This window comes from Eublepharis macularius, chromosome 1 (assembly GCF_028583425.1).
Source record: "Eublepharis macularius isolate TG4126 chromosome 1, MPM_Emac_v1.0, whole genome shotgun sequence".
Taxonomy (NCBI): Eukaryota; Metazoa; Chordata; class Lepidosauria; order Squamata; family Eublepharidae; genus Eublepharis; species Eublepharis macularius.
Genome location: NC_072790.1, coordinates 60278427 through 60304617, shown reverse-complemented (window position 1 = coordinate 60304617; position 26191 = coordinate 60278427). Strand labels below are relative to the sequence as shown.

The window sequence follows — 26191 nt, the reverse complement described above, 5'->3', positions numbered from 1 at the left end:
CACTTAGAGGATTGGGTCCAAAACAGCCAGGATACGGGATGTTGGGGCAGTGGCATATGCAAATCGGTTATGCTAATGACACACTTCTGGTGATGCCAAGAAGCGTGGCATATGCTAATGAGTTATGCTAATGAGTTCCTCCAGCTCTTTTTCTATGAAATGACCCCTGCTTTTACCGGATTCCATTTCTTCTTGTTTTCTATTCTTAATGGACAAAACTAGATCAACTATATGCCTTCTCCATTCATAATGGGATAAATGCAAATTGGAATTATCAACACTATTTCTTTACTTGAACATTTTGTTTTCAAGAGAATCAGACAATCGATCTATATTGATTCTTTGTTCTATTAAATCCCATTCAGGTATGGCACGATCAATTATCTATAATCCAACAATCTATGTGCACAAGCATTACAGATCTTTCCTTCACACCAGCAATTCTTGCAGTCCTTGAGAAAGTTGATAGCTGGGGTCATGGGACCAATGTTGTAGACTAATAGTCTCTACAAGTTAGCTGCTGTAGCACAGTGGTTAAGTGGTTTGGCTGTGAGTCAGCACTCTTTTGAATCTTTTCTCAGCCACTCTTCTTAGCCCCAGCTCCTGAGCTGTATTGTGAGGATAATAATAATACTGACTATATTCACTGCTCTGAGTGGGCACTAATCTGTCTAAAAGAACGATATATAAGTACACTGTTATTATTAAGTTAGGGAATAGATTTGAGTAGAGGGGAGGGGCAAAATCACCCTCTCCTCTCTTTTCCATCAGTACAGTGCACTGACAGAAGAGGTGGCAAGTCTGATTTTATTCCCTCCCCTGACCCCCACTAGGGTCTGTAATCCCAGAAATCAATTTTCTTGGTGTTGAAAAAGAACACTGGGGAGAATAATACCAGGGAAAATCCACAGAGATCAGCAATTTCCACTGAAGGTCACTGTCTGTAACCTAACAAGTGCATTAATTTCTATGCAAGCCTGACTTGTATATATTTGTCTTTCCCGTCCCAAATTCAATCTATTTATTTCTCTATCTCTATCTCTGTCTGTCTCTGTCTGTCTGTCTCTCTCTCTCTCACACAAACACAGACACACTCAAGAAGATCCCTGCTAGATCAGACCGGTGATCTATCTAGTCCAGCCTTCTGTCTCACACTGTCTGTCTGTCTGTCTGTCTCTCTCTCACGCACACACACAAATGTAGAAAGTTTGTTTTACCCACATACAGAAAAACTGTTTTTACACCTGTGGGGAAAAGATACAAACAATATATGAGTTCCTCTCTCCAGCTGGTGAATAAAAGTAATTTGATGATTTTGAGCTCAAAAAGAACAGGAAGGGAGAGAGTTAAGCAACTTCTGCCTCCCCTTATTCTACTGGCAAGCAATTTGCCCCAGGCTACCTTCGGTTAAAAAAAAAAAACAGTTGATGAAAGAATTATGGAACTCCACAGTAAAATGTAGTTTGAGTCTCAGTGCCCTTTCAAACTCGCTTAAGGAAATTTTCAAACGGAGGGAATTCAAAGTAATTGAGTACCCTTCTGAGTTTCATCTGCCCTTTCATTAGGTTCACACACCACTTAGACAAAACAGAAAAGTTGCATCATTTTAACTTTTAACCAGAATTTTGAGAAAAAGCATGCATACCCCATTAACTGTGAGAATAAAAACCCTCCATCAGGGTAAGGAAAAGGTTTGTTTTCTTATTTTCCAGCTACATGAATACAAGGGATATAAATGCTAGAGGCTGTGTTTGGAGTATGCTTTGCTCATTTATGCAAGAACAGGGCTGCTAGAAGGAAGGCTGCTGGATAGTAGTTGTCTGAATACTAACAGTTTAGGATAATTTCATAGGACAATGCTAGTAGGGGTAGCTCAGTTTATATCTTCTTTAAAACATGGATGAAACCAGGTTCATTTCGTAAGATTCTGAGCCATACAAGATTGCCCCTCCTTGATATACAGCTTTTGTATAATTTAAGATTTTACTTATATTATTAGCATGCAAGGATGATGTTGTTCTTCGGGAGGAGGGCAAGGGGATGCTGCAAAGAAAATTGGTTTGCTTGCCATTTTAGAGTTGGTTACAACTCTTGCACAGCAAGACAGGATATTCTGTAGTTATTTGATATCCACTGGATTATATTTGAGAAGCGATTTGAATGGATTTTAAATAAGTGTTGGCTGGTTTGGCTTCCATCTGCCACTAGTCACAAACTGGGAGCCTGTGGTTTGGTGAGCTATTTGGATGTGTTTGCTTTGTGTGATATCAACATGGTATCAGTTGTCAACCTCTGTCCAAAGTACTTGCATACTTGGCACCTGTGAATATATAAGGTCGGGGGGGGTGGAGAATGATAGTTTATACTGATCTTTTAAGTACAGACCTGGATAGCCCAGGCAAGACCCAATCTTGTCAGATTTCAGAAGCAGTATATAAAATCAGTGAGCAAGGTAAAAAGACTGTATGGTGGAATTGGTCATGTTAAAGCTAGATGTGTCCACTGCAAGTCCAAGTAGAGCCCACCCATGTAATGTGTCCCCAAGAGAGAAGAAGAGGAAGGGGAAAGCAGAAGAGATGCAAGAGGTGCTGCAGATCAGTGGGAGAGGGAAATCTGGCTTAAAAGAGAGTAAAGTGAGAGGAGAACTGGCTGAATGTTGGAGAATGGATTCTGAAACTTTGCTGAGCCAGACTAGGAAAAGAAGGAGAGAAATGGCATGATGGCCAGGGGCAAAATAAAGGAGAGAGGAGGAGTGTGTTTCTGGCTCTTGTGAGCCTGGGCCTAGTGAGACCTAGTGGCTCTGGGGAAGCCTGCACTAAAGTGACGGCAGGGCCTACATTTCCCAGGTTCCCTTTGGCCTCTGTGACTAGGAAAGAGGGGATTCTGAGGGGAAATTGCACCAATAGGAAAGTAAGGAAATGGTGCCTGAGAGAAGGGATATAAGGCCTCATCACAATGGGAGGGTGTTCACTCGTAGGGAGCAGAGCTGAGGAGAGGCTGCTGCAGACGGCGTGAGCCCTCATCCAGAAGAGATGAGACAGTTGGAAGCCAGTCGCCAGGAGATAGTCAAGAACAGTCTAGTTAGACACGTTAGGGAGTATTTGTTTGTTTATTCACCAACCTTTACTAATCTCTTTATTTTACAAAGTTTGAACACCGGTTATTAATAAATCCTTTAAATAAAGTTCATTATTATTCTGCCTGGGTCCTCACACCTCATTTGGTCACATAATAAATCAAACCTACTGGGAAAGAATAAATAGAAGGTTCAGTTGGGTGCTCTGGGCCCTTCCAAGGAAACCTGTACCAGAGTGGTGACAGGCTATATAGAGCTTCCCTGGGCCTCAGCCAGCTGTGACACTGGCTGAAAGAGAAATCACTGGAGAAAGATTCTGAGTGAGTAGAAGGGTGGAAGTGTGATCTAGCCTGAGGTCACCCAGTGAACTTCATGGTTGAATGGAGGTTTAAAGGTCTTGGACTCTATAACCATACCACATTGGCTGTATCTGTACACATAAATTCATGCCATGTTTTGTTTATGCAATAACAAATAGCATCACCATCACCTTTGGAGGATTAGTATTTGTTAAGCCTGTTATAGAGAAATATTTTATCAAAGGTTAGTAGATTGTTCATCTCATAAAAGCTTGGTGGGCTCTTGAATATCTTTTGCTTAACGGCTTTCACCAGGCATCCTCCATCACACCACTTGCCTTCTGCAGTGGTACTTGTTGGGCTCAATAAAGTCAAGTAAATGGGCAAATTTACCATTTTAATCTCTTCTTCACCTAGTGGATTGTCAGCTACACTTGGGTCCCATCACATTCCTATATCTGGGGGCTTACTAATGTTGGTTGGTGGGTTTTAAAATGTGGTTTTATTATGTGTTTTAATTCGTTAGCCATCTTGGTGGCCCTTGCGAGAGCAGAAATGCGGGATATACATTTTGTAAAATAAATGAAATAGTCAAAGAAAGGTCATGCATGTCTGCTTTGTTTTTAGTCACACTATTCTATTTTGATTAGCAGAAGAGGTTATTTAATTCAGTTGATTAATAGCACCATATTTTCAGAGCTTATACCTCCTCATAGCCAAAAATATGATAAACAGTACAAAACAGATAGTGCTTAGCTCATGATTTTTTTCTAGGTGAACAGGTATCAGGTTTACAAGGCTGCAGGAAGTTTAGTCTGGTCGGCTCCCATCCTTTTCAAATACATTTGAAAACGTTTAAATTAACTCTTTAAATCTTCAATTAACTGTATATACCAAATCCTTCTGTAAGTTAGATACCTCATCCACTCTAATCACTGGAGGGTTTCTTTCTTTTTCTTTTCAGCTGAGTGTGGTGGACGAATCCATGCTGCTACTTCAGGACGTATATTGTCTCCAGGTTATCCCGCTCCATATGACAATAATCTTCATTGTACTTGGATTATAGAAGCAGACCCAGGGAGAACAATTAGGTATGCATGTAGTTTCAATTAATAAATTTGGCTTAGTATGTTTAGCTAACTTTTGCGTATTTATGTATTAAGTGATTGAATGGTTTCTTTCTCATTTAAATATGAATTGCCTTGTGGCAATATGTCTGATTTATTGTACTAAACTCCTAAACTATTTGTTTTCTTAAACCATGAGCTGCTGGTGGTATATATTTATGATAGAAACAGAGAGTGGGTATATGTCTTCATCACTGAATCCAGAAAGCACTCATAATGTCAGAAATAAGAATTCATATTCTGTACCAATGACACATATGTGCTAAGTAGGGATGTGCGTTTCGGCATTCAGAATGCCGAAAGAATGCCGAAACAAAAGTGTTTCAGCTTCTTTCGGGGAATGCCGAAACGTTTCGGGGAATGCCGAAACGTTTCGGGTAGCCGAAAGAAAAAAGCCGAAACGTTTCGGGATTCTTTCGGCTTTCTTTCGGCTTTTCTATGGGAAAATGCCTCCGTCTTCCAGGACACCTGGAGGAGGCATTTTCCCACCGAATAAGCCCAAAATTGGTGGGGACCTTCCACTAACCCTTCTCTAACAACCACCCAGGTTTCAGACAGATTGGACTTTGGGGGGCCATGTTATGGCCCCCCAAAGCAGGTCCCCCCATCCTCCCATAAGAAAGCGAAGGAGCAGCATATTGTTAGCATGCTGCTGCTGATCTTTCTTCATTATTTCCTATGGGGAAAAAATTAAGAGGCAGGCTTCCTTTGCCAGGGGTGGCATTTTGCATGCAAAATGCCCCCTAGCCCTCAGGGGCCCTTCTCCCACCCCTCCTCCCACCCCCCACCAAGGCTCAGCCTGCTCCCACTTGGGGGGGCCATTTCATGGCCTCCCCAAGTAGGTGCTCTAATCTCTACCACTGACAGCTGGGGGAGGCTTGTGTTGCCAGGGGTGGCATTTTGCATGCAAAATGCCCCCCAACCCTCTGGGGCCCTTCTCCCACCCCTCCTCCCACCCCCCACCAAGGCTCAGCCTGCTCCCACTTCGGGGGGCATTTCATGGCCTCCCCAAGTAGGTGCTCTGCTCTCATCTCTACCACTGACAGCTGGGGGAGGCTTGTGTTGCCAGGGGTGGCATTTTGCATGCAAAATGCCCCCCAGCCTTCTGGGGCCCTTCTCCCACCCTTCCTCCCACCCCCCACCAAGGCTCAGACTGCTCCCACTTGGGGGGGGCATTTCATGGCCTCCCCAAGTAGGTCCTCTCAGCCCCTAAAGTCCACCCCTTACAGCCCCACACAAACCCAATTCCCCCCCAGCTGCCACACACAGACCCAAATCCCCACATTAGCCCCTCACAGACCCAAATCCACCCCCACCTGCCCCACACCCATAACCCCAGGAACAGGCTGGCAAAGGCCAGCCCTCTCCCTTTGTTCCCTATGCTGGGAACTTCTAAACTCTCTTTCCCTAGGCAATTCTGCACAGCCCAGGGGTGCCACAATGGTGGGCACACTTCTGAGTGCCAGCTGGTCCCTGTGAAAGAGCACCTGAACCACAGACACCCTCCCTCAAATTCCCCCACCACCTACAGAGATGGCTGGCCAGCCAGCCCCATTGTTCCCTATGATGGGAACCAACTGCACAACAAAGAATAAAACAAGAACAACACAAAATAAAGTTTTAAAAAAATTATATTCTTCCTTCCAAAGTACAAGTAGGCAAAGCATTATGACACATTACACCAGCAGTCCCCCACACAGAAAAATTAAAACAAAACTCACTTAACATCAGAGAATCACAAAGCATGATTCCTGTCAAAAACACTTTATTTCTTGAACAGCTTTAGGTTACACAGCAGGGGGGAACACCAAAGGGCATGGCAGCACTATCTTACACAAAAATAACACAACTCACTTCACATCAGAGAATCACAAAGCACAATTCCTGTTAAAAACACTTTATTTCTTGAACAGCTTTAGGTTACACAGCAGGGGGGAACACCAAAGGGCATGGCAGCACTATCTTACACAAAAATAACACAACTCACTTAACATCAGAGAATCACAAAAACACAATTCCTGGCAAAAACACTTTATTTCTTGAACAGCTTTAGGTTACACAGTAGGAGGGCACAACAGGGCATGATAGCAATGTACTACAAAAAATAATACAACCCACTTCACCGTTTTTGACAGCAATTGTGTTTGTGTGATTCTCTGATGTTAAGTGAGTTGTGTTATTTTTGTGTAGTACAGTGCTTTCCTGCTCTGTGGTGCCTTCCTAAAGCAGTTACAGAAATAAAGTGCTTTTGACAGCAATTTTTTGGGGTGATTCTTTAATGTGAAGTGAGTTGTGTTATTTTTGTGTAAGATAGTGCTGCCATGCCCTTTGGTGTTCCCCCCTGCTGTGTAACCTAAAGCTGTTCAAGAAATAAAGTGTTTTTGACAGGAATCATGCTTTGTGATTCTCTGATGTTAAGTGAGTTTTGTTTTAATTTTTCTGTGTGGGGGACTGCTGGTGTAATGTGTCATAATGCTTTGCCTACTTGTACTTTGGAAGGGAGAATATAATTTTTTTAAAACTTTATTTTGTGTTGTTCTTGTTTTATTCTTTGTTGTGCAGTTGGTTCCCATCATAGGGAACAATGGGGCTGGCTGGCCAGCCATCTCTGTAGGTGGTAGGGGAATTTGAGGGAGGGTGTCTGTGGTTCAGGTGCTCTTTCACAGGGACCAGCTGGCACTCAGAAGTGTGCCCACCATTGTGGCACCCCTGGGCTGTGCAGAATTGCCCAGGGAAAGAGAGTTTAGAAGTTCCCAGCATAGGGAACAAAGGGAGAGGGCTGGCCTTTGCCAGCCTGTTCCTGGGGTTATGGGTGTAGGGCAGGTGGGGGTGGATTTGGGTCTGTGAGGGGCTAATGTGGGGATTTGGGTCTGTGTGTGGCAGCTGGGGGGGAATTGGGTTTGTGTGGGGCTGTAAGGGGTGGACTTTAGGGGCTGAGAGGACCTACTTGGGGAGGCCATGAAATGGCCCCCCCAAGTGGGAGCAGGCTGAGCCTTGGTGGGGGGTGGGAGGAGGGGTGGGAGAAGGGCCCGTGAGGGCTGGGGGGCATTTTGCATGCAAAATGCCACCCCTGGCAAAGGAAGCCTGCCTCTTCATTTTTTCCCCATAGGAAATAATGAAGAAAGATCAGCAGCAGCATGCTAACAATATGCTGCTCCTTCGCTTTCTTAAGGGAGGATGGGGGGGCCTGCTTTGGGGGGCCATAACATGGCCCCCCAAAGTCCAATCTGTCTGAAACTTGGGTGGTTGTTAGAGAAGGGTTAGAGGAAGGTCCCCACCAATTTTGGGCTTATTCGGTGGGAAAATGCCTCCTCCAGGCGTCCTGGAAGACGGAGGCATTTTCCCATAGAAAAAAGCCGAAAGAATGCCGAAATAATGCCGAAAGAATCCCGAAAGTCGAAAGCCGAAAGAGATTCTTGTTTCGGCTTTCGGCTTTAACGATAGAGAATCTTCTTTCGGCTTTCTACTTTCGGCTATAGCCGAAAATTTTTGGCTTGCACACCCCTAGTGCTAAGCATTGATGATGATGTAGGACCAGTCATCCGAGCAACAGTACTTTCTCTTTGCTGTGTCCATAAAATGTTGGCGAAAAAAGTGGGTCTCAGGTGCATTGCTAATGAGTTAGGGACCAGAGACTTCACCACTATGTTGCCTTGCATATTATCTGTTGTTTTGAATATGTACTCTTACATACTACCTGTGCTTCATGTTATCTAATGTTAGGCCTAGAACTGATTATGTTCTGTTTCAGCAATTCTTCAGCTCTTCATTGGATCCTTGCTAATGCTATGTCTTTGTAAAATCCTATGACATTGTTTATGGAAACGTCCTTGACATTGATTGTACTCATTTCACACTATGTAATCTGCCTTGAGTCTCAGTGAGAAAGGCAGACTATAAATTACATTAAACAAACAAACATACATAGAAAGGTCCCATTATACCTTCTCACACAGTATCTAAAAATATGTCCTCTGCTTCCAGGAATGCACCTGGCTTTATCAAGGGTAGCACAAGTGACTGTTGGCTGTATTGTGGCTAAATCTGATCAATAGAATTTGGCTACAAGTGTTCTCTGTATGTAATTGTGACCCCAGCCAGAATGAAGAGACAGACACAGGCTTGGAATTAAAGGGCCATTTATTAAAATGACCATTCAACATAAACCACGGCAAGGGCTAACTAAGCGGTACAGGTCAAGCCACGGGATCAACTCTGGATCTCCGCCTTGCCCTGCCTGGGCGAGCTCCAAAGCCCTGGGTGTAGGCAATCTCACAAATGGCTTCATCCCAATCAGCCAGGCCATGGATCCCCCCATCAAGTACCTAACACCCCAGCTGTCTAGCATGAGGGAAGACCTTGTGCCTGGGGATCCCAGCAGGCATCTGCCTGTGTTATGGTAGCCAACAAAAGCATACCACACTGATGGCAGACCCTGTTCCCCACCCCTGGGGAAGCGCCACTGGGGCTCACTGGCCCGCACCCTATTCCCAAAATCTCCTGCCACTAACCAAATAGCACCCCCCAAAAATACCTCTGAACCTGACATTAGTGCAAGGTAGGTGAAAAAAAACCCTGTCCCAAAAGCCAATCAGGGAAAAGAGGGGAAAATTCCTACCTGGCTCTGTACCCAGCAGCTGGCTAATCCTGCACTAAAACAGGGTGAGGCGGGTGGGCCGAGCGAGCGAAGCAACTGACACTGGGGGAAACGCGGAGCCGCCTGTAAGTCTCTTCGCTCTGCCCCCCAGCAAAGCCCTGGATGCCCGGGAAGGGAGTCTGTCTCCGTTCCTCCGGGTGGAGGGGCAAATGATGGCTCCCAGCTTGAGCGGCTATGCCGCTGCTGGGAGAGCCAAATTTCCTCACTAACAGAGAACACATTTCTGTATTCACAGTAACAAAACTTGCCTTGCTACAATCCCAAATCTTTCTAAGCCAATTTTCTTCAGTGGACTTAAGGGTATAACTCTGCTTAGGATAGTACTGTCAAACTTTTAAGAGGAGAACAGATTAATTTAGAAAGAATTCCAGAAGCAATATGATAAACTCATATTGTGTGTGTGTGTAAGTGAAAGCTTTAGAAGAAATCATGTGTTCCTTTAATTTTAAACAGCTACTGCTCTTGTATATATAGGGTATATGAAAGCTTATTTGCAAAAAAAAAGATATATATTCAGAGCAATCATAATATTTTAAGACAATTTCATTTTTTCTTTCCTGGAAATAGAAAGATAAATGTATTCCCCCAGCGCTAGACCAAAGACATTCATTCAATCACAAGTGAATTCATTGCTCCATTTGCATTTTAATAGGAATGGCAAATGCGAAATTAATATAGAATGAAAAAAGAAATTATAAACAAGTATCTGTAACAAGAAAACAGATTTAATATTTACCTATTAGTAGCCTTTGGAGTCAGCATTTATTACAGCAAGCAGAAAAACTGCTTCAGAGGGTGAACATTTTCAACAGGAGTATTGATCTTTGGAAAGTGTTTTTACCTGGCACATAATTTTTAATGTGTTTAAAAATGGGAATTGCTCTGTGCAGTGTGAATGCAGCAACCAAGTTTATTTGGCTTTCTGCTGCTGAACATATGACCTAAATTAAACTATGAATATCAGAATGATAGGTACTTTTATATTTCAGGTTTATTCTGGTCTCCCTAATTGAACTTACAATTTAGCAAACTGAACATTAGTCTTATCATGGCAAACCATTTATTTGTTGATACTGAGAATGTCATTTACCCTTGGACTTTAAGGAAGTGCTGGGATGGACAGGTCTTAAGGATTCATATATGGTCGCATTTCCTTTAAATTTATATAATAGATTTCTGAGTTTTGAAACAATAAATTGCATTTCATATAATTTAATATAATTAAGGCCTGTTGCTCAAGGAGGGGAAGTAGCTATCTTCTATTGTGCTCCCATTGACCTTGCCAGGTTCTCTGCTGGTCAGACTTCCACCTCTGAGTATATGTACTTTGTATGGGGACCGTCAGACAGCCCACCCCACTGCCCAGTAGCCTGTTCCTGGGCTCTTTGTGTTGGCCTCAGATTTGACATCACTGGTCTTCTTGTACTTAGGGACATGAATGTACATGCTGGTAAAGGTAAAGGTAGGCACCTGGTAGGTCGTGAGCATAGCTTGGACTGCAGTACTGCAGTTTACCACTCTGTGCCATGGGGCTCTTCTAAGGTAAAGGTAGTCCCCTGTGCAAGCACCGAGTCTTTACTGACCCATGGGGGGACGTTGCATCACGATGTTTTCTTGGCAGACTTTTTACAGAGTGGTTTCCCATTCCCTTCCCCAATCATATACACTTTACCCCCAGGAACCTGGGTACTCATTTTACTGACCTCAGAAGGATGGAAGGCTGAGTCAACCTTGAGCTAGCTATCTGAACCCAGCTTCCGCCAAGATCAAACTCAGATTGTGAGCAGAGCCTGGGCTGCAGAATTGCAGCTTACCACTCTGCACCACAGGGCACATGCTGAAGCCTGCTTAAATGGCATAAATCAGGGTTTCATGACAGCCTTTAATGGCCATAATACATCTCAGTCATATCCTTGATTTGGTTTTCTGTACTGTTTATTTTTTAATTTATTTTATTTCTTTTAATTTTTATCCCATTCTCCCTGTGCAGGCAGGCTCAGGGTGGATTAAATTTTAAAAAAACAGTTCTAATTAGGGGTGTGCACCAGGGAAAAATTTGGGTTTCCTGCTTCAGGCTTACCCGAAGCGGGAAACTGTTCCGGAATAACCTGAGCCCCAAAGCAGCAAGCCGCTTCAGGATTCGGGTCTCTAAATCGCTTTGGTATGCTCAGTAAAGATTTGGAACATATTGAAGTGAGAGGGGGAAGCTCTGTCCAAGTCCCCCACCCCCATCCCACTTAGCCCCCCCACTTACCTCACTCAAGACAGGAGGGAGGGTGCGCTGCAGCTGCCTCTGCTGCCATACCGGCAAGCGAGGTGGTGGTGAAGGCCCAGAGCCGCCACTTCTGCCTCCTCTGCAGCCAGCTGGCCATGCTGCTGCCACCTCTGCTGTTGCAGCGGCCAGCAAGGATGCAGGGAAGGCCCAGAGCTGCCGCCTCCATGGCCTCTGAGATCAGCAGAAAGGCCCAGGTAAGTGGGGTGATGGCCTGCTGGCCAGTGGGAAAACAGAGAAGCAGGAAGTTTAAAGGGCCCCGAAGCTTCCCAAAGCGACCCGAATCACTTCAGGAAGCTTTGATTCGGAACACCTGAATCTTTCTGATTTGGGAGGGATTCGTTTTATTTTTTGAATCTGAAGCCCAAATTGCACACGCCTAGTTCTAATAAAACTTACACCTTAAAACAGATTAAAATTAAAACCAGCCAGAACACTACAATAAAATGTCAATTTAAAATATACAAATAGCAGCAATCAGCTAGTCGGAGGCAGTCAGTTTGCCACTGAAGCTTGTCATTTAAAAACCTAGATGGTGGATACCTCTAATGGAAAGGATCTGATCTTCCTTCTTTTCCTCCATTAGGCCATTGGGGGCCTAGCCTAACCTCAACCATACGCCTGGTGAAACATCTCTGCCAGGCCCTGGTCTCATTAGACAGACAGTTCCACCAGGTTGGAACCAGGACCGAAAAGGCCTTGGCTCTGGTTGAAGTCAGGCGGGCCTCCCTGGGGCCAGGGACCACCAATGGTTGTTTATCCCCTGACTGGAGCAGCCTCTGGGGTACTTATGGGGAGTGGTGGTCCCGTAGATATGCTGATCCCAGTCCACATAGTGCTTTATAGGAACAATTGCATGGGTATATGGGGAAGATTTCTACATCACCCTTGTCATCTACTGACAGTTACTCGGTAAAGTTTAATCTGATGTCCCCTCCTAATATTTGCAGTGCTGGAGAACCTATTAAGTGGTTTATTTGCTGCTTGCATTGGGGGAGTTTTCTGCTAGCATGGTTAGCACTCCTATCAATGCTCTATTAGATTTCTGGAGTGCTACACTCATGGTTCTGCTCTTATTTAGCAGACTGTTTCCAGAAAGTAGTGAGGGCTGCTGTTTGAGCCATTGAAAATGTGATATGAGGTTTCAAGGATCATGTCCCCCATGTTTTGTGAGAATTCATCTGGAGTTTTGGGATAAGGTCTCATATATTGATGACATCCAGCTTTGTTTCTCTGGATTGGGTAAGATGGAATCACAACATGGAGGTGGTAATGGGCTGTATTAGGGCCCTTAAAATGAAGCTCAGCCCAGCTAAGCTGAGAGTGCTGTTGACCAATAGTGTTGCCTATTGCTGCTTTAAACTAGGCAAATGTTGCTGTCTTATACTGATTCAGAACTTAGGTCTGTCTAGGTTAAAATTGTCTTCTTTGACTGGCAGTGACTCTCCAGGGTCTCAGGTGGAGATCTTTCACATCACTTACTACATGATTCTTTTAACTGGAGATCCCACCGAATGAACCTTAAACCTTCTGCATGCAAAGCAGAGATTCTGCAGTTAAGCCCTGGCTTCCCCAGCCATTCCAGTTTTAATGTGTCAGTATCTTTAAGATGTAGGTGCAATTACTCTAAGGAGCAGATTGAGGCTTGACAGTGCTGTTAGGTTTGCATCTTAAGATGGAGGTTCAGGTCTGCTCTGTTGCATGTAACATTGTTAACCAACTACAACCCTCCCTAGAAAGGCAAGATTTAGACCCAGTTACCCATGCACTGATCACATCCAAGTTATGCTACTGTAATGTGCTGTACAAGGGACTGCCTGTGGACATGACTCAGAAATGTCAGTTGAAGAAGTGTGCTGTGGGGCAAGATTGTTGACCGGTTCTGGATTCCGAGACCACATTTTGCCGATGTTATAACAGTTTCCTTGGCTTCCCTTTGCTTCCTGGCCCAGTGCTTGTTTATTACTTTTAAACCTTGTTTAGGACGTTAGTTAGACAACATATAACTACTCAGTGGCTTAAATTTCTAAATGTATACATTTTTTAAAATTATATTTTCATTCTGCCATTAATGTTTCATGTCTACTTTGCTGTTTTGTTTGATTGTAGCAGTTATCATTTGAAAGTATCATTTGAGAGCCAGTTTGGTGTACAAGAGCCAATATGGTGTAGTGGTTAAGAGCGTGGTACTCTAATCTGGAGAACCGCGTTTGGTTCCCCACTCCTCCACTTGAAGCCAGCTGGGTCAGTCACAGCTTCTAGAAGCTCTCTCTGCCTCTCCCACCTTACAGGGTGTTTTGTTGTGGGGATAATAATGACATACTTTGTAAACCGCTCTGAGTGGGTATTAAGTTGTCCTGAAGGGTGGTATATAAATTGAATGTTGTAGTTGTAGTTGTTAGGATTTTAAATTGAAATTCTGTTTTATGCTGTTTTACCTTTTATCATGGTAGCCAGCCAGAAAACCTGATCTCTAGTTGAGGCACAAGAAATAAATGCTTAAAAAATAAATTTTAGTTGATGTTCTTGGATATGTCTGCTACCAACTAGTGGAGAATGGTGACACCAATACTTTCTCTTATTTTTCTTGCAGTTGAACATAATTTCTTTGTGTTAATTTATATTAATCACTTATTGCATTCAATAAGCATTCTTGAATCTGTGTTGCACTGTGGCCTTAGTTTTCTTTCTGTGTTTTTGTTCAAGTACAACATAGCAAAAGTTGCCGAGAATGACATGCATTTTATGTTATTCTTTCATTTGCAGTCTGCACTTTATTGTTTTTGACACTGAGGTGGCTCATGACATCCTAAAGGTGTGGGACGGCCCTGTTGAAAGCAGTATTCTGTTGAAAGAATGGAGTGGGTCAGCACTTCCTGAGGACATTTACAGCACTTTCAACTCACTGACTTTACAATTTGACAGTGACTTCTTCATCAGCAAATCTGGTTTTTCTATCCAGTTCTCAAGTAGGTGAATTTCTGTTTTCTATTAGTACAATCAAGGTTTGGCTTTTCATGCGTTTACTACTGTGTGCTTGTGTGGTACACCTTGAACACCAGTCTTATCACCCAAAGCCTACTAAATACATATTCTGTATTAGGTATTTTGTACAACAACCTACAACGGTTTTTGAAATAAGGAGGAGCCTACTTTGTATATTTTTAAATAATAGGTAATTAAAAAATGTGATCTGAGATAGCAATAAATATACAAAGTATGCTGTCTATATTTCCATTTCCTTCCAAAATTTGATGCCATAACAACTAGAAGATATAGATGAACCTAGCCTTTGAGGAATCAGTATTGCGTACCTTAGGGGTTTTTTGGGGGAGGGGGGATTATTTTTACTGCTAGTGGCCAAATTTAACATTATATGCATATGTGATATCATTTTTAAAACGGGAGTCTCCCCATCTGGAAGAGCATTTGGAATGAGAGAATCAGCTGCATGCTTAATCCTTGTGTTTGCCATTTCCCTTCCCTAAATTGCTTACATAGCAAATCCTCCCCCCCTCCCACCACCCACATGAACATACACGCACATATTTGGGGGAAATATTCCTGTAGTAGGAAAACAGGGGATAGAGAACAGATTAAGCATCCTGTCACTTATTTCTCTAAATGCAGAGAAACAAATCCCTCTAAATGCCTTTTTTGGAGGCAAATTTATTTCAGTTTTAAAAGGGTCATTTATGTGGAAAGTCTAGTTTGACTCTCAGTGTTATGAAGTTGGTAGTACAGTCTTAATTTGATGCTGTATGCATCTTGCCAAATAAGATTTTTTCAGTGAGGGTGAGAAAAGTTTAACATATATGTACAGTTATTTTAGATCATAGTTTACTGATAACATTTAGATCGTACAAATAAATTCAACTCTTGTCCAACAAAATAAGCACTTAAAATTGGCACTTTATTTCCATGCAGGTACACTAAACATCTTTCATGGCTAAAGCTATTGTGGGAAAGGCAGGTGTATCCATCCCTTCATCTAAAGGGATGGATGCTGTGCAGAATGGGTGGAAGTGTGTGAATAGTTCTCTTTCTGATGGTTTGCCAGTCAGGAAGAGGAAGAAACAATCACATAGCACCGACCTGCATGGTTGGCCATGCCTGTATGATTCCAAGCTTTCAATCAGTTCCATGGAAGCATGTGATGAAACCACAAATCAAGTGTCTCTTGCTCTGCTTCGGGAATGTATGACTACATCACATCAGCAGCACCAAAATTACCAAGCAGCAACCTGATTCATGAGAATTGGTCCTGCTGCACTTATAAGCAGCAGAAACATCTTGCTCACGGGTCTTGGCCTATATGACACAGCAACAAGTTAGGAATTTTAATACCTTGGGGAAACATCAGTAAGAAGTACCTTCTTGACTATTCTTTCCTTGATTCTGCTGCTGACATAGTTCATAGTTCATCAGTCACTTTTTTGTCACTGAAAGCCAGTGGTTAGCTTCTGAGGATACAGTGTGTGCGTGTGCATGTGTGTATGCATCTCTTTGTGTGTATTATTGTTTTACACTGCTGTAGAATCAATGCTGTGACAGCCTTCATAAGATTCCTTAACACACAGCATTGCAGGCGCAAAAGGCAGCCTTTATGGCACTTCCGATTCAGTGGCATAACTGAGAGCTAGATAATGTTTGTCTGGAAAGTCACCAAGTAGCTTATTTGTTGGAAACTTTCTTGGGAATAGCATGGAAAGAATCGACAGTATCCGAGTTCCTCACAACAGTATTAATATGAACCATCCTTTGGCATATGGACTTTCTCGTGTCTAATTTTCATGTTGCACTTAGGTTTTGTTGTTGTCATCATCCAATTTCTAGCTCTAGAAAAGCCATGGGGTGATGTTTGTAGCTTCCTAAGATTTTTTTAAAAATGTGTATATGTATGCTACAGATCCCTGAACATATGAATGTTTTTGCCCTTCATTAAATATGCCAGCAGAGATGATTAACTGGAGGAATGCAAATGTCTTTTGCTCACAAACTTTTTGGACCCTATCAAGGGTCCATTGTATCGCCGGCTCAGCACAGCATGTAAAACACCATGAGGACATGAACTGACTAGTGTGATTATGTTAATTGTAATCAGCCTAACACTTTTCATTAAAACTTAATTACCATTTAATCATGCATATAAGGATAGAAAATAGAGTTCAGCATGCATCCCTGACCTTTACTCTGCAGGGTTAAATATATTTAAACTAGTTATTAGAAACTGCGGTTGACAACTAACCCTTCCCCATCAAGTCATAGAAATACTGATAGGGATAAGTAGTAGACAGTGAAATGTCTGTTAACTGAATAATCTGTGTTGTTCAGCCACAGCAGACCTCTGATTTTAGAGTATCAGAATTAGATTAGTGAATTTGCGACAGGGTTACCTGCCAATTGATATTTTGTTGACCTTTGCATCCTGCCTTCTAGTTTATTGTCTCCTCCCTTTTCTAACCAAGTAATCTATTTGTTAAAATAGTCTATTTGTTAAAAATGGCATTTATGAGAAACAGCAAATGAAAAATATTACTTGTAAAATTCAAAACAATTTTCCATTTTTCTCTAATTGTACCTTATAACACCTTCACTATAATGAGATGTTTAGTACTCTCTTAGACAGTGCATTATATGGGGCCTGCATAGGACAAGTGAACCCCATTCCTTCCATCTTCCCTCTTGGTGGATGGGTGCAGCCAGAGCATGGTTTGTATGGTGATAAGAAAGGGGCAGATACATTAGAGATGTATCAGGTTTCAATTTTTACTTGTTGGGTTAGGTTTTAATTGTGGGTTACATTGTTGCTTTTGTAGGTATGTTTGTGTTTGTTATGCAAGCTGTATGTTTTTTATGTGTAATAAATACAGTATGTGTAGACTGTATTTAGAATACAATATGATGTTTATGACTGTTGGGGAAATCATGGAGGCCCACAACAAAATCTTGCGGATTGTGTCAGGGTGACAATGGGCGTGGGGAGAGACGCTGGGTCTGGCACAGTCCCAGGGTGTGTGTGTGGCAGTGTTGGTGACATTGGGGTGTGGCAGGGCAGTTGCTTTTTATTTTATTTTAATTGTTAATATTTTATTAAATTTATATTCTGCTTTCCCCACTCTCCCTCCGAAAGATCCTTTCCTGTTCCTTCCTCCCCATCCAAAGATCCTTGGCTTTTGCTTCCCTCCACTTCCTCAAGATCCCTGTCTCTTTCTCCCGTTCACACACTTTCCAAAGATCCTCCCTTCCCCTTTCCCCCCTTTCAAATATATTTCCACTGTGCACCACCAAAAACGCCCTTCCCCTTTTCCCCAAAGATCCTCCCCCAATCCCTTCTTTCCTCCCTGTCTCAAGATGCTTTCTGGTTCCCATTCTCCCCCTTCCAAAGACCCTTCCCAAGTTCTCCAGCACCTTACTGCTCCTCACTTGGACCTGGGCGGCTCAACATAACCGCACTAAGCCTCAGAGAGGCTCGCTGCCTCCTCACCCAGGCTTTTGCCAGCTCGCTGCCTCATTGGCTCAGCATCCAGGCTTGGGTCAGCTCACCGCCTTCTCTCCCAGGTGCTGGGTGGCTTGCTGCCACTACTGTGTCAGGTCTTGGAGCATCTTGCTATTGGTGTGCCTGGCCTTGGAACAGCTCATTGTCTTTTTACCTGGCCTCAGAGCAGCTTGCCACTTCCTCACACACTTCCTCTGGTGGTTTGACACTCATTGCCCAGGCCTCTCCTCACCTCGGTGTTGAGTGGCTTGCTGCCATCGCTGCAATTAAGCTTGGGCAGGGCTTGCCTGGCCTCAGAGTGGCTTGCTGCCTCTGCAGCAGGGCCTGGGGAAAGTTGCTGGCACTGTGCCCAGCCTTGGAGCAGCTCATTGCCTCCTCAGCTAGGCCTTGGGTATCTTTATGCCACAATTCTGATGTTTGGGTCAGCTCATCTCGCTGCTGCTGCAGTCAGGGCACATGTGCAAACCTTGGGTAAGTGTTTTGGGATGACTTAAAATTCTCAATTATTTTTATCTGAAGGTTTCAGATTTTTATGCAACTCTGAAGAATTCCCTAAGGTTGCTGAAACAGCTTATTGTTTCCAACTGGCGCTGATACGTGGGTTTAAATATCTGCAGGGGGGTGGCAGTCGGCTATCAGTACATAAGATGAGAAAAGTCAGTATAAGGAAATATTGTTCAGTTCAGGTTCGTTTCATACAAGGGAAAAGTGAAATCAAAGCAGGGATTTCTGGATTGACATAACAGACATGACCACCTTGAAATCATCTGTAATATGACCATGCTGTTCACATTTCAGAGCTTGAGTAACTTACATTCTAAGACTTGAATAACCTGACTGAATTGAAGGGAAGTATAATTAGGCCTCCTAGTTCTTGTGAGAGCCTGTTATGCTACTTGCATATGGCCACTGAATAGGAATAACTGGGTTCCCCACCCCTAAAAATCCCTTTGGGATCTCTGACTATAAGGGACAGGAACATTTCACCAGTTCAGTCTTCAGTCTTTGCTAAGGCTAGTTTTTGCCAGTCCCTGTTAGAGTGGCGTTGTGGGCCAAATTACATGTTACAATGGCCACAGATCCAACCCTTAGCCACCAATGCCATTTTAGAGGAGAAGTTAGCCATATAAAAATGGCCTCAAAGGCTCAGTACTGATTAGGCTGTGGTAAAGTGGCACCATATGGTTTTATTTCCCCGGCACATACCTTTTTGAGTGCTGAAACATCCCCCCATGACTGTTTTGGCACTTGAAAAGGCGGGGGAACAAGGTCACATGGTGCCGCAACACTGTAATGCCAATCAGGATTGAGCCATTGTGGCAATTTTTGAATGGTTAAATTCTCCTCTGAAACGGCAGCAGCTGAGAGTTGGGTCCATGGCCGCCATAATGTGTAGTTTGACTCTGCATTATTTAAATGAATCAGATACTCATAATCTTTGTTTTGTGAAGGTCAGCATGTAGCCAAGGTGGACAGAGTTAGTGGGAAGGAAGGAAAACATGTTAAATTAAAATAAAGCTTCTGAGGGTTTTAATTATTATTGTTATGGAAGTTTATTGGTATACTCTTTTTCTTAGAGTCTTTGAAATTGTCCTATTTATTAAATGTTTCTATAGTATTGCATAGTGTAGAATTATTTTTCCTCCTATCCTAATAATCATCTTCCAAGTACTGTCTACAAATAAATGCTGCTTCTATCTATGCCTAAAAGGAAGTTCTTCAAAATTGCCTTGCTGGCACAATAGTGCTGGCAATAACAAAACAAGGTTGGCAAGTGAGCCAGGGAATTGGAATAGTTTAGGGGAGTGTTTTGTGGTATCCTATTTACAGAAGCAGAGATTATGTATAAACAAAGGGGATAGTGAAGGGGAAGTTTCTAAATTGGTACCTGGGGAAGCTGGATTTTTAAAAAATGTATATTATGTTTTATGTAAAAGCTGCTACACATTAGCAATGCTTCAGAAGCTTTGAATTCTGAATTACTTAGTCTTAATTCCAAGGTAGAATTCTGCTGCCTGTGTGCAGTTTGCTGCAGCTTTCATTCATGACCTTCCTTTCCCCTCCGCATTGCCAATCCAGATGTGCACATTCATAAAATGGTCTCCGCTTGCAAGTCTTTTCCAAACTGTTGTGATTCAGGAAATCATGTATGCCTACTAACTTTTTTAGTGTTGCTACCAGTTGACATGGTTTTGGTAATGTCAGCAACTGAAACACTATTTTCGTCTATTTTATAATGCACAAAATTCAACTACTTATTGTTCTCACTGTGATTTAGATGCAGATGTCATCATCTCATGAAATAATTCACGCCTTCACCCAAGCATCTTAAAAATGGCATGGCAGCAGTGTGGAATGTGGTCACTGAGGATAATAAATGAGGCAGATTTTCGTTCATGCACCTCAGATTATGAAAATTGCCCCTTCCCATTTATAGCCTAACTCATCTATCTCCAAACTCCTAACTCTGCAAAACAGCCCATTGGTAATGTAGAAAATACAAATGAAAAAGGATTTCAAACCTTTAGTAAGGTGTGGGGCCGAAGGAATGAAAATAAAGGAGCTGAAAGCTGCTAAAAACATGTATTTTCAAATTCCTAAATTTGTTTTAGAAATTCTCTTAGGTAAACATTTTGGCAACTCCCAACTGCAATCCAGTTCACAGTGTACTTGGAAGGACTTGCAGGGAAATCAAAGGAACTGGCTACTGAATAAGTATACCTATGTTTATGCTGCAATATCTCTTAATGGGAACACTCAGGGATCATCAGGTGATTTACCAATTGGAATATCTGTTCTGGATAAAACTTTGATTGCAACACTGAGGAAAGACATTTTTAGCTTTGTCATGATTAAAAAAATATCCCTATGCCATGTGCAGTTCTTTTGACTGTGACTCCACCTGTGGCATACATATCTCCCTTCTTTTTGTCCACCTCTGTAAACCAGAAGTGATGGTTTCAATTATTCATTTATTACATTCAATTATAACATTGCAATGAACAAGCATTATTCGTCTTTGTTCTTCTGTGCAATGGAAAAAGCTTTCCTAGCTTCTCTAAAGCTCTGATGGGGCCACTTCTCCCCGACTGTGTGAGAGCCCCATGTGCTCCATGTTGTCTAAGTGGCTACGTGCTCTGAGGGTGAAGCAATCCTTTCCATCAGTTCTCTCTGAACTGCCACAAGATAAGGATCTTTTCTTGTTACCTCCAGTTAGCTCTAGTTTTTGGTTTCGAACATCCCTCAGCATTCTTTTTCTTCAGTAATTGCATTTTACCTCATCCTTTGTCGTTCTTCTGAGAATCATAATGTCTCAGGGTCTCACCACACGAGACAAAATACACTCAAATTACACACGTAATTTGAGTTTATTTTGTAATTCAAGTGTATTTGAGGGTAATTCGAGTGTAATTCAAGTGTATTTTGTCTCATGGGGTTTTGACCCTCAGAAAGCTTTGTTTAAAAAATGTGTCAAGTATAGCACAAAAATGACTCAGATGAATGAGTGTGATTTCTGCTTCCTTGGGTGAAGTACATAATGTTTTGTCCTGCAAATTCTACTAACAGTTCACCCTAAAGCCTAGGAATGAGAGTGTGCTTCCTTGAAGGCTTCGCTTTGGGAAAGAGTGCTTACAGACTCTGAATCATTGGCAGCTAAGTCACTTGATGTGAAGGATGTCACCTGCCATACTCTGCAAGGTCCTGCAAGGCCCTGTGCACTGTCTGATGCTAGGGGCTGAAGCTGTTCTCTGACTGGAATGTGAAAGTCTGCAGGGGAGGGGGCTATTCTGTTATCTGTGTGTTTTCTCTTTAGTCTGGGAAACAATGCCTCACGGCCTTGAAATTTCCAACACATCATCTCTGCTTTGTCCTGTTGCTCATCTCTTAAACTTAGCTGTTTCCTTAAGGGGGTGTGGACTCTGGGGGATTAGGCTGTGCTTAGAATCCTATATACGTTATGTGCTTGTAGAGAAATGCCTTTCCTGGCAAGGAATGCAGTAGGGTATGATTCTAGTAGCTTTAACTCATGCAGTTCCTGGACTCATGTAGTGAAGTCTTTGAGAGTTACTTAGCAAATCCTTACAGATTGCCAGAAATCCCTATCTTCGTATCTTTGGACCTGAGCAACTGTTGAATCCTGACACCTGAGCAATGGCAGCGGAAGGGGGAGAGGATACCAGTGCTATTAGCTGACAGAGGGAAACTCTGAAGACCCCACGGATGACCGTGGGCCCAGCGTGAGCATGTTGGTTGAAGGAGGGGTGTGATCCCACTTCTGTCTTCCCAGGAGTGATCTCAGCTACCAGGGGTTGTTTGAAGTCACCCCTCGAGTGGTGTCGGCTAGAAGGAGTATGGAAAAGCTGGATTGTCGATGGAGTCATCTGTTTACACAGAATCTAGGCCTGGGAGAGGACCGCCTCGGGGGAGAGGAGGATCTGGATGAGGAACCAGAGTTGGAGGAGTTGCTGGGAGCAACCTCCGGTGAAGTAGTACAAGAGCTTCTGGCTGAAGTGGAGGAGATAAGGTGTGGCATGTATGAGTTCATGCGGAACATCCAAGACTTCCTGTTAGTGACCCTCCAACTGGATCAGCCAGTGGATTGAGGCAGCAGGCCTGATCGAGCAGCCCCACAATCGGGGGATCATCAACCTCCCCCATCCCAGATGGGCAAGGAGCCCAAGTACCTTCAGATGGGCAAGAAGCCCAACTGCCAGTGCAGCCACAGATTCTACATGTACCCCCAGGGGGAGGGCCACCAGGAGGAGCCCTGCTGAGGCTACACTAGCTGGAAGCTCGCTCTGAAGGGGACCCCAAAGAGTTGGGGTACTTTCTAGTGCAAGTGGCGAGTTCCTGAGAGAATGGGACCATACCTTCCCCAATTAAGTTTCCAGTTGGGGGGAGTGGCAGGAAAATGGTATGTTACTCTCTACACAACCAAAGTGCCAGAACTTGGGCGTGTAAGATTGAAAATAGAGAAGAAGTGGTGAAATTGCTTCGTCTCCAGCATCAGGTGGGCCAACGGTGAGATAGGGTGGAATATCAAAAGAGAGATGAGCCATGTCCAAGAGAGCTAACAATCCTGGCCGAAAAGGAGAGGAGGATGAAGCAAGGACTGTGCCTGAGATGTGGGGCTGCTGGCCACTTAGCATCGAAATGCCCCAGAGTGAAGAAGGCCCCCCAGGAGAAGAAAAGGGGATCTAAGCGAGTCTTGTCCAGCTGCTCTAAATCAGGAGGAGCGACCATGCAACCCAAAGAGGAAGCTGCAGTGGCTGGAGCAGATGGAGGGATAGATGGCTCCAGAAATGGCACCACAACCAGCACCTAAGGAGAAGAGGCACCACTGGTAGGAAACAACGGAGACCTTCTCTGAAAGGCACCAGCCAACTAGTCCCAGAGGAGCCGGTGCTGGAAATGGTGAGGCCAACAGTAGCTTTGTTTTTCATCCCTATCACCTTAGTGAACCCAAAGAGGGGGGCTCATATAAGGATTCAGCCTTAATTGACTTTGGGTACGGCTGGATTCTCATCTACTTTAGTAAAAGGGTTGGGACTCAACCTGGCGAAGCTACCCAAGCTTCTCAGGTTTGAGCTGATGGACGGAACCTTCATTAAGGGGACCCCTCCCACTTATGAGACTGAGGGCCAAGCTACAAGTGATGAATAACACAGGTTGGACACTTGTCAGCTTCCCTTTTGATGGGAAATGTAGGCATCCTAGTCTTGCAGCTTGGCTCTTCAACTGCTGTCCAATGGACTTTTCAACTGTCACTTGTCCAACATTCCGCCAAGCTGCCTACATTTCCCATCAAAACTTGAGGGAAGCTGACAAGTGTCCAACCTGTGTCATTTGTCATTTGTAGTTTGGCCCTGAGCTAACACCAGTGGGAATGAGGAGTCATTGGGAAGAGAGAGCTTTTGCAGTAAGCCCTACTGCCAAGTTCCCTGTGGTGCTGGGGGTCCGCTGGCTCTGTAATCATGATCCATACATTCGGTGGAGAATGGGCCAATTGTGTTTCCCAGCTGAGGATTGTCAGAAGAATGTATGGGATCCAGAGTGGGGTGCCACCCCCCTCTCTGATGCCTGAGACTGTGAGGCTCACAAAGGAGGAAATTAGAGAGATCCCCTCTGAGTACCAAGATCTGAGTCAGATATTCAAGGAAGAGGAGACTGATGAGCTCCCCCCTCACTGAGCTACCGATTATGCTATTGAACTGATCCCTGGGCAAGCCCTTCCCAAGGGGAAGCTGTACTCAATGAGCCCGGTGGAGCGCAGGGAGCTTTGCAAGTACATTGACAAGAACCTGGCAAGAGGTTTTATTCAGCCTGCGAGCTCCCCCCTCCCCCATGCGGCCCCAGTGTTGTTTTGCAAGAAGGACAGGGGCTTATGGCTGTGTACCAGTTATAGAAGGATAAAGTCAGTGTCTTTGTCGAATGCCTACCCTCTTCTCATTAGAGACTTGCTTGGGGTGGTGGCCAAGGGGAAGATGTTCACCAAACTGGATCTAAGAGATGCCTATTTCAGAGTATGTATAAAGAAGGGGGATGAATGGAAGACCACCTTCAACACTCCCCAGGGCAGTTTGAGTATCTAGTTATGCCATTTGGGCTTCAAGGAGTGCTGGGAGTTTTCATGAACCTGATTAATGAAGTGCTGGGCCAGACTAGTGGCACCAGGAAGCAGTGGCCTTGCCTCCTATCATGATTGGGGGCCAACTGCACCATGAAGTTGAACAAATAATGGACTCTGAATGGAAAAAGGGCATGTTGCACACTTTCTGCTTTGCTTGCCTTGTTAGAGGTTGATAGTTAATTCATTATCCTGGCCTTTTGGATGCATATTTTCATGTGGCCATTCATAAAAAGCACAAAAAGTACCTTCATTTTAAATACAAGGCTTCTGCGTTTCAATATACTGCATATGTCGCACCTGTGGTGATTTACCTTTGGGATAGTCTATTTTTCAATAGCTAGAAGATCGGTTTATCTCAGCAACCTCAAGAGAACAACTACAACAACATGTTTGGCTAGTAGTTCAGATATGCAAAGCTCTTAGTTTGGTTATCAGTATTAAAAAGTCAAAACTATCATGTTCTCAAACTGTAATTTATACTGGTGCAGTTTTAGACTCCTATTTGGGTGCACCTACATTACCCTGACCAGAGAGCAAGCATAGTTAAATACATAATATCTTTTTTATTTTCTTAAAAGTGCATTCAATCTATTTGGTACATTCAAAGTTTGTTGGGTTTAATGGTTTCTGCCTCTGTGGTTCCTTTTGCTAGACTAAACTTGTGTTCCATTCAGAATTGGTTTGTGAGATCATTTAAAACAGCTCTAAACTCTGCAAATCATGTTTCAATTCCACGCAAGTGGTGAAATCCTCGGCTTGGTAGACAATCAATGACAATTTATTGAAAGGGGTTCCCTTTGGTTCTCAGCAACCCTTACTACTGATGCCTCACTAGAAGGCTGGGGTGAAGCAATGCTGCAGGACAGAGAAGTGCAGGTGCAAACAGACAACACCACAGTATTACAACAGGCTGGCAATCTTTCCTGACCCATTGTGTAGAGGCCATCATCTGGAATTGGGTGATTCTCCACAGTATCTCCCTTCATGCTATTCACAACACCAGAGCTGATATCTTGAGCAGAGTACTGTATTCCCATTACAAAGGGGCACTACAGGAATCTATGTTCCTTTGATGGGGATTTCTGGATGTGCATCTGTTCGTGACAGCAGACAACATCAGAGCACAGGGTTTTGTTTCTTCTCTAGTAGCGATCCATAGTCCATAGGGAATGTCTTCCAGTATATCGGAAATGGTACCCTATTTTATCCACTTCCACCGATTCCAATGTTAGGGAAAGTAATTTGCATGACCCAGAGGGACAACACAGACTGCATTCTGATAGCACCATTTTGGCCAAGACACATCTGGTTTCCCAAACTCTTCAAGCTATCCAAACAGAATTATATTACTCTCCCAGAAACACATACTTGTTCCCGCTAATGTGAACATGTGAGCAGTCGCTCACAGATTCTGACGCCTCTGCTTACAGCTTCTCAGCTGTAGCTCACAGATACTAACCCTCAGGCAGCCCCGCCCTCCCACTCAGCCAGCATCTGCAGGTGGGCCCCATAGGGCTGGAGCCTCATCCCACTTCTCTCCTCCCTTCCTGGCTGTGGCTGGTTTGGCCCCCAGGGTGGTGCCAGAGAGCGCCTCCAGCCACTGCTGGCTCTCTAGCTGGGGAACAGAGCT

At 43.7% G+C, this 26191-nt stretch overlaps 1 protein-coding gene across 1 annotated transcript in view; it reads left to right on the top strand.

The window, feature by feature from the left end:
- Nucleotides 1-26191, top strand: part of CSMD1 (CUB and Sushi multiple domains 1) — a 1321894-nt gene that overhangs the window by 1036404 nt on the left and 259299 nt on the right. The window contains exons 26-27 of the mRNA XM_054971211.1: nt 4340-4466; nt 14198-14400. Coding sequence (XP_054827186.1) covers nt 4340-4466; nt 14198-14400 — 330 coding nt within the window. The remainder of the gene's footprint in view (nt 1-4339; nt 4467-14197; nt 14401-26191) is intronic.